The sequence below is a fragment of the Muscardinus avellanarius genome, assembly GCF_963383645.1.
Source record: "Muscardinus avellanarius genome assembly, chromosome: 4".
Classification (NCBI taxonomy): domain Eukaryota; kingdom Metazoa; phylum Chordata; class Mammalia; order Rodentia; family Gliridae; genus Muscardinus; species Muscardinus avellanarius.
Window position 1 is genome coordinate 71,489,009 of NC_137789.1, and position 14,340 is coordinate 71,503,348.

Here is a 14,340-nt window from a genome sequence, read left to right on the forward strand (position 1 = left end):
TGGAGCCACGCATAAGTGGGTCGGCTGACACCACGTGTCCCTGGAGCCAAGGGTGTTCATGGCCGTCACGCTCCTCTGTGCAACACTGTGGTTGGGTGCACTCAGAGCAGCAGAACCCACTCTCCATGATGAAGCTGTGGGCCGCTGCTCTTGGTGGGGAGATAAAACACATTGCACTCTAAGTACTTGGGCCCCAAACTCCTGCAAAAGACACATACTGTTTTTTGTTTTTGTTTTTGTTTTTCAAAAATATTTAAGAGGGAGGAAGATGGCGGCTGCGGCTGTGACCACGGCCAGAGCGGTGTAGGTTGGCAGGAGCTGAATAGGACATGCAGCCCTTTGAGAAACCCTGGCAACACAGATTTTGATTTACTAGCTGGTTGGGACAACACACAGAAACATTTTCAGTCATGACTTCCTATCTCAAATATAGGAGAGAGAGTGGAAAATGGCAGAATTAGAGGCAAGACTGCAGTGCGGTGTCTACCACTGCAAGAAAAGTGATTTTTGGAGGGATATCCCAGAAAAGATCAGAAAGCAGACTGCTCCTGCCACCCATGCACAGGAATACTTAACAACAACATATTCTAGGAGAGACTAAGAAGGCGGCGGCAGCCAGTATTCAGGAGAGGCAGACAGATCCAACCAAATCTACCTTGAATTTTTGAAGGAATCTCCCCAAAAGTAGACTGTTCCTGCTCCACATGCTCAGGAACTCTGGACAACATACTACGTAAGAAAAAGTTTCGTGGAGATGGACCAAGATGGCGGTGGCCAGTATTCGGGAGAGGCAGACAGTTACAATCCAATCCACCTTGAATTTTTTAAGAAATCTCCCCAAAAGTAGACCTCTCTTGCCGCACATGTGCAGGAATTCTTGGAAATACACTATGTAAGAAAAATGTCTGGGGCAAATCAGAGGGATCCCCGCCCATATTGCTGGGCCAGCTCGCTACACTGGGTATCCCAAGAGACCTCAGCTCATGGCTGCCATGCTCATCTGTGCTGCAGTGGGGGCCAAGGTGTGCTTGGAGCAGCAAATCTCTCTCTCCATTGTGAGGCTGTGAGCCTCCACTTTCAGTGGAGAGATAAAATCCATTGCTGCTAGGGAATTGGGCTCCCAGCTTCTGCAAATGACACGTGCTGTTTTCTCCTACTTAAATATATATATATATATATATGAAAATGCGAACCTCTGTAAATGTCATGCCCACAGTGACAGGGACCGGAGCCCACCACGTGGCGAGGCCAGGTCTGGAGCTAGCCAGGTTGGACCCGGAGCATGCCACGCGGTGAGGCCAGGTCTGGAGCCAGTGAGGCCAGCCCCGTAGCCTGTTGTGTGGCAGGCCTGGAACTGAGGCCTGCTCCACAGCAAAGGGCCAGCGGGTTTCTTCAGCTGTGTGGCCAGGAAGCACTAGAAGCTGCCACTGCCTCACCTAATCTCTCAGCAGATTTCCAGATCCAAGTGACCTCTATTAGAAAAAATCGGTTGTGAGTGGATCATTTTGTCAAAGTTATTCACCATCGGGCTTTCAGGTTTTCAGAAAGCGGGAATAAGTGTGGAGAAATAGAAGCTCTAATACATTGTTGGTGGGATTGCAAGTTGGTGCAACCACTTTGGAGAATAGTGTAGAAGATCCTCAGAAGAAGGAAAACGAACTTACCATATGATCCAGCAATACTACCTATGGATATCTACCAAAAAGAATGAAAACCAAAATACCAAACTAATGCATGAGCAACCATGTTCATAGCTGCACAGTTCACCATTGCCAAACTGTGGAACCAGGCAAGATGTCCTTCAGTGGATAAGTGGATTTCAAAACTATGGGATATGTACACAATGGAATTTTGCCTAGCCATAAGGAAGAACAAAATTATGGCATTTACAGTGAAATGTCACATAAAAAAATAAGAAATCAGATGCTTTTCTTAATGTGCAAAATATTAGGGAGAAATGAGTAACAGGAGGAACTCTAGGTAAAGAAGAGACCCTATAGAGGAGCAATGAAGGTGACATACCTGAGGGGATAAGAGAGAGGATAAGGGAAATTCTTTAAAGCACATGATGTACTTAAACATGTCAGGAAGCCAAGCATGAGTAGGAGGGAGAAAAGGGGTTAGAGATTGGGTAGGGGCTGATGGGGTGATGTATACATATATATCTCCACAAGTTTTTTTTTTTTTTATCCCATTGAGATGTATTACTACTATGCACCAATAAAAATTTATAAATAAAAAAAAGAAAGGGCAAGAGTGTAGCATAAGCGCTGGGCTGACAGAAGAGTAGGTGCACCCACACAAGGACCAGAGCTGGCATCTCTGATGCGGGCTTCTTTGCTCTTGAGCATCAGTCTGTACTGTGGCGGCTTCTCCTCACTGGGTTCTCTCAAGTCTCCATTTTCACACAGCTTTATAGAGATAACCAAGAGACTCACTCATTTTTGTTTCCTTTTTTGAATAAATGGCTTACACTGAATAGGGGCTAAAGTAGAAGTTCCAAGTACTCCTATAAAGGTTTCTCTCTGCTCACTTAGCTATTTAGCTGGTCTCTTGACATAAAGTATTTTGAGCCTTAACTTAGCTAACCATGATAAAATGAATTCATGTTAACTTCTTGCAAAAATTCACCTGTTTGCCTTAAATTTGACTCTTAGTTTAATAATTTATTTTTATTTACACATTTTTCTTAGCTTATATAAAAAATAGTATCTTTAAACATAAAGAACCATTGTGATCCCAGTCCACATGCCCACTTAGATGGAGATTCTGTCATGCTTACTGAATAGTGATGGGAGCTGTCAGCTTGACAGTTCTTTTTATGGAATTTGCCCAAGCTCATTGACGTCATCCAGACTGGAAGCATGGTCTCTGCCAAAGTCTGACAAATTATAATACAAGGAATATGTTTCCTTACAGTTTTTTCATGTCTACACAAATGCAGGTTTGTTTTTTTTTTTATTGGCACACAGTAATGTTCCAGTCCGTGTTTTGCTCATTATTTTGATTCTTTATTCATTTGAGCACTATTCATCCCATGCTAGGCCAGCAGGGGAACCTTTCAGGATATTTATATTGTAGCCTTAAAGCTCTTGACTTTAGCTTTTTAGTTTTATTTATCTTTTTTTTTTTTTATTCTGACAACTTTTGGCTTATGGTAGAGATTGAATGTATTTTTATTGCATTGAATTGACTAACGTAGATCTTTTACAATTAGATTTTATAGAATCCTGTTTGTGGTTCTCTAAATATAATCTATATAACAGTTAACCAGGTTTGGGCTGGTTGCTGCTTTACTCTTGAGTTAAGTGTCTTTTGTTTTCTTTATTATAATGACCCACTATGAAGACATACAAACTTCTCCTTCAATTTCCCCATATTTCTTCAAGTTTATTTGATTTCTGGTTACTTTCTACCTTACTAACAGGGCTGTGTTGGACTTGAGGTGTTTGTTTCATACTTAATTGTATGATGTGAAAGGACAGCTGGCTTCTTTGCATATCTTGAACTTTAAAGAAAGCTCATATCATACTGATTTTCCTGATTTATATTATCAGTCTTTAATGTATAGTAAAGACTGATACAAGGGTAGCCCCTTATATTTGGGAGCTTTTAGTGCTTTTCTTCTTTACTTCAGAAATAAAAATTATTTGCTTGGTATTTCCCTCAGCCATGCATTTTTCTTCATTAAGTTTTTTTTTTTTTTTAAATTTGTGCTGTGATGCCTGACCACTACTTTCTTGTTCATAAGCCTACTTTTTTTTTTCCCCCAGTGATTATTTGTTTCCTCTCCTAAAGTGGCCATCTATCATTGTAATTTAGTTTCTTATTCAAACTCCAGCATTCCGGCCTACTATTTTGCCTTGGAGTTTCTATTAAATTAGTTTGTTCCCCATTACTTAACTGGTCTTGGAATCATACCTGGTTGTTTCAAAAACAATGTTTTCTTAATAAGTTTCATGGAAATATCAGTGGAAACAATAATCCCATGTTCACTTTTCTATGACCCACGTTCCTGACTCCTGTCTCAGACAACCCCACTTACCGAATGGTACTTGCAGAGATTAACATTGCTATATTAAATTACATTTGGTAATGGAGCAATTTGCCCCATATATGAGTATTTTTTTTAGAACTTATCTAGTTTTGAGGTAATTCTGAAATACTTACATTTAAGAACTATTGGATTTCATATTATCTTTGGCCCAAAATTGGAAGAAAAAAATGTTCTAGATATTATCTCTAACTTCATAGCATAAATTAGGGAACTGATACGGACTGGACTTTAATCTTAATACAGTTTAATAGTGTTTTAATTCTTCTTTTGCTTTGGAGAATTGATGGAATTAAAAATTCAACTTAAGGTTTTATTTTGTATGTTAGGTTTTAAAGGGAATACTGTATTAAAGTCTTGTGTACTTTCCTTCTTTCTTAGTTTATAATAAGGGAATAAAAAATTTAACAAGGAGCTAATTTCAAGGCTAGTATAAACATAAGAGAAATTGAGATACCATATATCCCAGCTCTGAAGAGTTAAAATACTTAATCTGTAAAAATATGACTCATTGTTTTGGAGAGTTTTATATCTCTTATTAAATCTTATCAAAGTAAACATTACTGTCTATTGACTAAATTTATAAAAATAGCTTAAGGGAGCCAGGCGTAGTGGCCCATACCTGCAACCCCCATACTTGGGAGCCTGAGACAGAAGGATCTCAAGTTTTAGCAACTTACTGAGAAATAAAAGTGGCTGGATGTATACCTTGGAGTTAGAATACCTCTTGATTTCAATTCCTAGTAACACCAAAAAACTTAAGGGAAAAATATTGGTTATACTTCTTATCCCTATATTAATCCAATTTTAGATTATGAATAGTTCATTTTTATTTCTTTAAAAAACTTAAGGGAAAAATATTGGTTATACTTCTTATCCCTATATTAATCCAATTTTAGATTATGAATAGTTCATTTTTATTTATAATAAAGTTTGTACTATCTGTTCATTTTAAGATAGTGATACTGCATATTATGAAATATTTTAAATGTGTAATTCTATCTGTAGTATGCAGTGGTTTTCATGATGAAGTTATATAGTCAAAAAATCTGCCTTTCTTGAATAATATAAAGACATGTGTTTAGAAATACTTGATATTTATAATAATAAACATTTTAAGTGCCTCTTTGCTAAAAAAATTAACAAAGACATATTGCATATAGTGTTTATAATAGTTCCATGAGTCTTGTCTTACATATGAAGAAACTAAAAGACTTTACATAAATTGCTTGATGTCATAACATTAGTGACAGAGCTGGGATTTAAGTTTAGATGTGTCTGTTTTCAAGGTCTGTCTTTATCCACTCTGTTCTCCTACCTTTTTTAGAAAAAAAAAAAAAAAGATACACATGCATCTTTTTTTCTAATGAAGAACATTGCTCAAGGCACTTAGTTCATTGTATCTCCATTTGTACATTGTGCATGCCAAATGTAGTAATTTATCTAAGAAAATGTGACCCATAGATGTTGAATAAATATAATTAGTATTAAAAAGTTTTAGATATAGTTGTTCTTTTTGAGGGACACTAACAAAGAAAAGAGGAGGTTAGGCTCTAGAATGACTTTAGATTTTTATTCTGTCAGCATGCCTTACCCTAGAGTTAAAACTTTATATCACTGAATTTTTATAAATGTTTTTAAAGTAGTATTTACAAGATATTATATGTACCTGATTTTTCTAACTCAAACATGGCAGATACAGTGACTGCTGGGCTCCCTCTTGTGGACCACTAAAGCAAGTAGTGGTTGGATTTCAGTATCAAAAGGTTTTCCTGTTAATAACTGAATATCTGAATTATCTTTTGAAGTGAGATTAAAAAAAAAAAGTCTGTGGAAGGGTTAGGAGGAAAAATGAAAGGAAAAACCTTAAAATTCTCTTGCTCTTTTTAGTTTTTCAGCATAGAAACACTAAGAATGGATGACTGGATGTAAAGTAACACTGACCATTTAGTTTTGGTGGAGGCTGAGAAGTTTGTACATGGTCACTGAGTGAGGGAGGTAATGTGATATTTAGAAGAGAAACAGCAAATCAACTTCTTTAATAGTAACTGTTCACTGAGTTCTGTTGGCCTTCTAAGTCAGAGTGGAATGTGGGTAACCATGTAAACTAGAACAAGTGTTGGCACTTAAGTAGCCTGAGCTTGGTGAAGACTGAGTTTTAATAAAAGCAAGTTTAATCTGTTGTATGCTGTTCTGTGAAATAATGACTTGTCTCGTGTTACAGATGAGCTAATAAGAATATTGGAAAGAGGGTCAGATTTTTGTATAATTTGGCCAGAGAGTGAGCGTTTTAGTAATGATCTGAATGAAAGGGTACTGAATTCTCACAGTCTTTTGAATTTGCATTTCATCCTGTGTCCTCTTTTATATATTCCAAAAAGAGACAAATTATTCTTTTTGAAGTCCTTTCCAGCTGAAGTGGCTTCTCTTTGCTTGTTTCACTAAGGTTTTCCTCTGTTCTAGTTAACAGAAAAGCAGAGTTCAGACTTCCCAACATCCTCTTTTTTCATTGCCCCAGAGGATATGTTTATAGGCTTTTCAGCATAAGAATTATACTTGTAATGATTATAGGGAAATAATATCTACATGTGGTAAGGGGGAACGGAGGAACAAATATGAAGAAACTAAAAATTTCCAGAGATCTTTAAATGATCTCATTATGGTTTATTATTGATTTATATCTCTCAATTCCTTTCTTAGGTCATATTTTGGAAGCTGTTCTAGGACAATTCTGGAAACTTCTCTAATTTTCTTTTAGAAAACAAATTTTCCAGTTTGGCATGTCCTTTAGACACCACTGAAATGTGCTCCTTTGACTTGTATTTCTGAGGATTTATTCTATGGAAATCAACTAAAATGTATATTAAGTTTAGTTATAAAAGGTATTTACCACAGAATTGTTGGTGAGAAAAGTATGTTAGAAGTGGTTTCGCAGCAAAAAGATAAAGTAGATTATGGTAATTTTATCTTTAAAATAGTATATGGCTAGTAAAAATTATGTCACACATAAATGAAACATGGCCCATGAATTAATTTTAAAAACTGAACATGGATTTTCTTAGACGAAAGAAAAATACAAATATAGATGCATGTAGAAAATAATTAAAAGGTAAATACCCAGAGTGCCAGAGTATTAATAATTATTTCTAAAGTTAGCCCCCCCCAGTTCAACTTTTCTCATTCTCAAACCTGGGCTAAGCAGAAAGGGCTGGGGTGGCTGATACCAGAAAGGTCCAAGAAAACATACCATTTAAAGGAAAGGTGAATGTCACTCAAAATGACAGGGTAAGAAACCCAAGGAGTTGGTCTTCCAACTGCAAGACCACTAAACAGAAAAATGGTGGTTGAAAACAACCACTAAGCCAGAAAAAAAAATCAAAATAAACTATTTTAGGATTCTGGACTATGGGATACTTATACTCACCTGGGAAGTGCTCAGTAAAGGGCAAGTCCTCTGTTCTTTAGCAAGAGGACACATGTGTAGAAACAAGTGACACCCTTCATTCCTCAGCCTTGTGCCCTGTAGAGATAGTGGTCCACATGCTTAGAGAGTATCTGGCTGGATGAAGCCAGGGTGGGAAGTAAGGCTTTCTCTATAAATTTGGAAATGCATGTTTTAATCAATCTGGTGGATCCCGGAAGGACTGGCACAGGAGTTTTTCTTGGTTTTAGCCCTGTTCTCCATAGTTTCTTCCCATAATCGTGTCTGTTTTAAGGAAATCTTTGTCAGATCACTGGCTGATCATAGAAATAATGGAACAGAAACTTCAGTGACATACATACATAAGGAGTGGTCAAAAGCAATTAGAAAAGTAAAAGCAAAAAATAAGCTAGGTGTGATGGCATCCACCTATAATTCCAGTACTTTGAAGGCTCAGGCAAGAGGATTAGAGGTTTGTGACCAGCCTTAGCAGTGTAGCAAGACTATCAGGAATCTAATGAGGCCCTGTTTCAAAAAATAAAAATTGAAAGGTCTAGGATGTAGCTTGGAGGTAGAATGTCACTGGGATCAATCCCAAGTACCACAAAAAAGAAAAATATAGAAATAAAAAAGGCAAAAATAGTTTGGAAAAGTCCTAAAATGGATGGCCAACAACAAACAAAAATAATCCTAGAGGAATGGAAGAATTAAATTTCCAGTTACCCCAGTATAAAACTCAAAATCACTACTTCTTAGTAAAACAAAATAAAATAAAAACAAAAACACACAAAGAAATAGGAATATGTGACCCATGATGGCAATGGTGGTGGGACTTTAGATAAACCATCCTAAATAATTCCATCTCTAATAATTTCATGCATTAGAATTATTAAAGATGTTAAATTTAACTTAAATCTGTTAAATGAGCTAATTAAAAGTATGGATAAATAACTAAAAGAAATTAGGAAAACAGTGTATGAACAAAACAAGAGTCTCAATAAATTATAAAAAGGAACCAAACAAATTCTGGAACTGAAAAGTTACAATAATTAAAATGAAAATTTCACCAGAGGGTTCAACAGCAAATTTGAGCAAGCAGAAGAAAGGGTCAGTGGACTTGGAAGAAAGACCAGTGAAATTATTTATTCTGAGGAGTAGAAAGATTAAGTAAAATGAACAAAGCTCAAGAGAGTTTTGGGGCACCATCAAATGAACCAATATATTAATCATTGGAGTCCCAGAAGAAGAGAAAGAGGCAGGGAAAAATTGAAGAAATAAACTCTCTAAATACGATGAGGATATGAATATATACATCTAAGAAGCTCACTAAACTCTAAACTCCAACCAGGATAAACTCAAATAGGTCCACACTGAAACACATTGTCAGAATGTTAAAATCAAAAGAGTAATAATCCTGAAAGCATAAACTTGTCACATTCAAAGGCTCTTCAGTAAGTTTAATGGTTGATTTCTTATGAGAATCCTTGTTGCCCAAAGGCAGTAGGATGGCAGATTGAGAATTCCAAAAGATAAAACACTTCCAATAATTCTATATCAGCAAAATTTTCTTTAAAAAATGAAGGAAATTAGATGGAATTTAATTGTAGTTTTGATTTGCATCTCTCTAATGGCTAATGATATTGAACATCTTTTCATGCATCTATTGGCCATTTGTATCTCTTCTGTGAAGTGTTTATTCAATTCAGTTGCTCATTTCTTGATTGGGTTATTTGTTTTGCTAGTGTAGAGTCTTTTGAGCTCTTTGTATATTCTGGATATTAGCTCTCTATCAGAGTGGTGTCAGGTAAAGATCTTTCCCCATTCTGTAAGTTTTGCTCATCTGTAGTACCTTTTATGACCCATTTTCTCCCTAGCTTCCACATATTAGGGAAAGCATCTGATTTCTTAGTTTTTGTGACTGACTAATCTCACTTAGCATAATGTTCTCCAGTTCCATCCATTTCCCTGTAAATGATGTAATTTTGTTCTTTATGGCTGAGTAAAATTTCATCGTGTACACATCTCCAATAATTTTGTAAGTCATTCACCTGTTAATGGACATCTTGTCTGGTCGCATAGTTTGGCAGTTGTGAATTGTGCAGCCTATGAGCATATATGTGTATGCATTACTTTGGTAGTTTGGGTTCCATTGTTTTGGATAGATACTCAAAAGTGGTATTGCTGGATCATTTGGTTGGTTTGTTTCCATTCTTCTGAGGATCCTCCATACTGTTTTTCAAAGTGTTTGCACTAATATGCAATCCTACCAACAGTGTATTAGAGCATTTGTTGTTGTTCGTGTTTTTATTTATTATTATTATTATTATTATTATTATTATTATTATTATTGTGGTACTGGGGTTCCTGGAAGCCCTTCTACCTTCAGGCTACACTCCAAGACCTATTTTTTTATTTGGAAACAGGGTCTCTTAAGCCAGTGAGGCTAGCTCCAAACCAGCGCTATCCTCCTGTCTCTGCCTCCCAAGCATGGGGATTATAAGCGTGCGCCACCACGGCCGGCCGATTGTTCGTGTTTTTAATTATTGCCATTTTAGTTGGAGTTAGAAGAAATCTCAGGGTAGTTTTGATTTGCATCTCTCTGACTGCTAATGATTTTGAGCATTTTTTCATACAATTATTGGCCAATTAAATTTCTTTTTTCGTGTGAAGTGTCTATTTAGTTCATTTGCCCATTTTTGATTGGGTTGTTTTCTTACTGCTGAGTTTCTTGAGTTCTCTATATATTCTGGATACTAGTCCTCTGTTGGGGAATAGTTGACAGAAATTTTCTCTCATTCTGTTGGCTCTCTGTTGAGGTTCTTGATAGTTTCATTTCTAGACAAACAAAAGGCAAAGGAGTTCATTACCAATAGTCCTGTCCTACAAGAAATGCTAAAAGGAGTCCAGTAGGCTGAAATGAAAGGACACAAGACAGCTACCCAAAGCCATTAGAACAAATTAAGAACATTGGTAAAGGTAGGTACATAGGTAAATATAAAAACCAGTATTATTGTACTTTTGGTTTGTAGCTCCAGTTTTCAATATGATTTCAAAGGCAAGTGCTTATAACAATAATTATAAGTCTATGTTAATGAGCACACCATATTTTTTTAAATATTTTTATTTGGGAACAGGGTCTCTTAAGCCAGCAGGGCTGGCTTCGAACCTGCGCGATCCTCCTGTCTCCACCTCCCAATCGCGGGGATTATAAGCGTGCGCCACCACGCCCAGCCGGGCACACCATATTTAAATACATAATCTGTGGCAATACGAGAGAAAGATGGAGATGCAGGAGCAGAGTATTTGTTGTGAATCATTGACACTATCTTGGTATTCAAAGTAGCTCATTATAAGAGTAAGATGTTAATTATAACCCCCAAATAACCACTAAGAAAATAACTATAAAATATTACAGAATAAGAAAGAAGAGGGAAGCAAAATGGTACACAAAAATAAAATAACTAATTTTTTTATTTTTATTTTTATTTTGTGTGTGTGTGTGTGTGTGTGTGTGTGTGTGTGTGTGTGTGTGTGTGGTACTGGGGGTGGAACTCAGGGACTCTTCTACCTCTGGGTTTCTACTCCCAGACATAATTTATATTTAGTTTGGAAACAGGGTCTCACTAAGTTGCTGAGAGCCTCACTAAGTAGCTGAGACTGGCTTCGAACCTGTGTGATTCTCCTGTCTCCGCCTCCCAAGAGCTGGGATTACAAGTGTGCACCACCACACCCGGCTCAACTAATATTTTTAAAGGCAGTAATAGAGAAATTAAGAAAGAGAAAACAAATGGCAAAATGGCAAAAGTGAATCCTTCTTTCTTAGTAGTAGCACTAAATGTAAATGGATTACATTTATCTCTTTAAAGTCAGATTGACAGATTAAATTTAAAAAACACAGCTTGCTGTGGTTTGAATATGTCTTCCAAATTTCATGTGTCAGAAAATTATTATTGAGAAATAAGACCTTTAGGAGATGATTGAGTCCTGGGGCTCTGCTGTCATCATGTTTGAATGCTTTTACCATGAGATTGTGTGAAGTTACCCTGTGCTGGCTAGGAGTGGGTTTTGGTAAGTTATGATTTAAGCCCCTTCTATTGTCATATGCTCTCTGGTGCTCTTCTGCCTTCTGCTGTGAGATGACGCTGCAAGGTTTTTACAAGATAGGGCTTCTCAGTCTTGGACTTCCCAGTCTCCAGAACTATAAGAGACAAACCTCTATTTGTAAATTACCCAGTCTTGTAAGCCAGGCCTGGCGCCACATGCTTGTAATCCCAGCATTTGGGAGGCTGAGACCGGAGGATTGCGGTTCGCGGACATCCTCAGCTACATACTGAGGCCTTTTGCAACTCAGTGAGACCTGGTCTCAAAATAAAGAATAAAGAATAGGGCAGGGGGTATAGCTCAGAGGTCAAATGCCTCTGGGTTCTATCCCCAGACCTGCAAAAAAAAAAAAAAAAAAAAAAAAAAAGATTACCCAGTCTTTGTTAATCTATTTTATTACCCCCAAACAGACTAAGACAGCCATTCTGCTTTCAGGAACTCAATTTAGATATAAGGACACAAGGAGATTGAAGGTAAAAAAAATAGAAAAAGATTTACCACATAAATAGTAACCAGATGGAGTGGCTCTGTTATTGCCTGGCAAAATAGACTTAAAGTACAAAAGTTTTGAATATTTATAAAATTTTTAATTCAGCAAGAAAATATAGCAATTATATATACACCCCTAACTACAGATCTCCAAAATATGTGAATTGAAAAAAGAGACAATTTTACAGTAGTGGAGACTTTACTGACACATTTTCAATAATGAATAGAACAACCAGACCAAAGATTAATAAGGAAATAGAGAACTTTAACAATACTGTGATTTAGTTAAAGCTACAGCAGAACACACATTCTTTTTAAGGGCATGTGGGACATTCTCAAGAATATATCACATATTAAACTATAAATAAGTCTTAACATTTTTAAAAAGCAGGGGTCAGTAGGGTATAGGCTCACACTGAAACTTAGTGCTCAATATTTTACTTGCCAGGTCTACTTAGGATATGAGTTGAGCAAGGTTAAGTGCAATAGCCCTAGCCCCAATTTAGTTTAGAGGAACAGTAGAGGCCTGTTTTTAAGACATCTGTCTCTTTGACAGAAAAAAAGAACAAAGATTGGTAGTGAGTCTCAGAGCTCCTCTGTCCTCTTCCAGGTCCTGCCCTCCACACCCTTTAAGAATTTAGCAAAGAGTTGGTCCAGGAAAATGTTTCCATAGAACTAATGAAAATTGTGGCCTAACATTCTACTGCTCACTTTAAAAAAATGGAATAATAACCTCAGCGTGAAGCACAAATTGAAGAACTCAAGAGAAGAGATGATATGACAACAAAAGGGAGGTGAAACACTTATATTTGGAATCAGGAAAAAGTAGAAGCACAATTTCATGTATATCACAGAAATGAAGACAGATTTGGAAGGAGTGCAAGATATTCTACATTAAAAACAGTGCATATAGAGGATAGAAATAAGAAAATAAAAAGAACTGCTTCAAAGAATTAGAAATAGTTAAAAAAGAATTGATATATAGAATAGGTAAAGGTGTTTAAAAACGGACTTAATTTCTCATGGGATCATTATTATCATGGTAGAGCAGGATAGGGATGATAAGTACCTTTCAAGATTGTTGAGTCAAGGTGTAATCGAAACACTTAGGACTCTGCTTTCACACAATTCACCTTTATTTACTCAAAGATAATAATTTTCATTTAAAGGTAATAACCTGAAATTCATAGTTTTGCCATTTCAATTCTATTACTTTTATATAAGTTACATTGAAAAAGATTAGAAATTTAACTCCAAGTTGTTTCATATACCTTGTGTGTTAGACTTTACTGGAATAAAAAATAAGAGAAGTAAACCATGTAACACTATGCATTATTATACTTTTGATTTATTTGGGTATGTGGAAACTCATCAAATAATTGAAAAACAGCCATGCATTTATATGTTTTACAAATTACCTTCTGTAACTGGAACATGCATTTATATGTTTTACAGTTACCTTCTATAACCTTATTGTTAGGCTTTAAATACAAAAATGAAAAATAAAGTTGTTTGGCTATTTTGAAAGTCATGATTTGTTGAATAGAAAGATAAGCAGTTATAGGATAACCAGATGTACTTTAATAAGTTATAATATAACCAGATGTAATTTAATTTAATAAGGATGCACAGGGAGCTTTGGGACCCAGACGAGTGTGCACTCAGTCCCTTCAAGGGACGATGGCACTTGAGGGGATTCTGGGCAGAGCCAGAAGCTGGCACCGATGTAGAGTCTTCTTGTTCAGGCTAAGGAGATGGAGGTCATCCTAATAGGATGAGAAGCCATGGAATTAATGAAAACCTACTTCTAAATCCAGATACTCTTCATTAGCTTTCTAAATCCCGTCAAAATTGGCCATTTACCTTTTCATTCAATTCAAAACAGAAATAAAATACCACTTCTCTCCTAGAAATGTGGCATAATGATTAATGGATTTTTAAATATACTTGTTTATAACTAGGAGTGTTGCAGATGGAGCAGAGGCACCATTTGGCTTGCTCTTCTCACCTTTTCTCCTTTTTATTTCAGCTCAGTCTGAATTCGAAGTGTCTGTCTCTGCAAGGAATATCAGAAGGTTACTAAGTTTCCAGCGGTATCTCAGATCCTCACGATTTTTCCGTGGTACTACCGTTTCCAGTTCTCTAAACATTTTAGATGATGATTATAATGGACAAGCCAAGGTATGTGTATCTTTTACAAGAAAACGTTGTTTGATAAGTTTACTGAAGACTTTTGCCCCACACAGTATTTATTTAGATCCTTTTTTCTATGAAA

The 14,340-nt window shown here is 36.3% G+C and overlaps 1 protein-coding gene across 2 annotated transcripts in view; it reads left to right on the forward strand.

The window, feature by feature from the left end:
* Window positions 1-14,340, forward strand: part of PDE7A (phosphodiesterase 7A) — a gene marked incomplete at both ends in the record, with an annotated part of 124,773 nt that overhangs the window by 86,990 nt on the left and 23,443 nt on the right. For both annotated transcript variants that reach the window (XM_080693653.1, XM_080693654.1), the window contains one exon: window positions 14,095-14,246. In XM_080693653.1, the coding sequence (XP_080549779.1) occupies window positions 14,095-14,246 (152 nt within the window). The remainder of the gene's footprint in view (window positions 1-14,094; window positions 14,247-14,340) is intronic.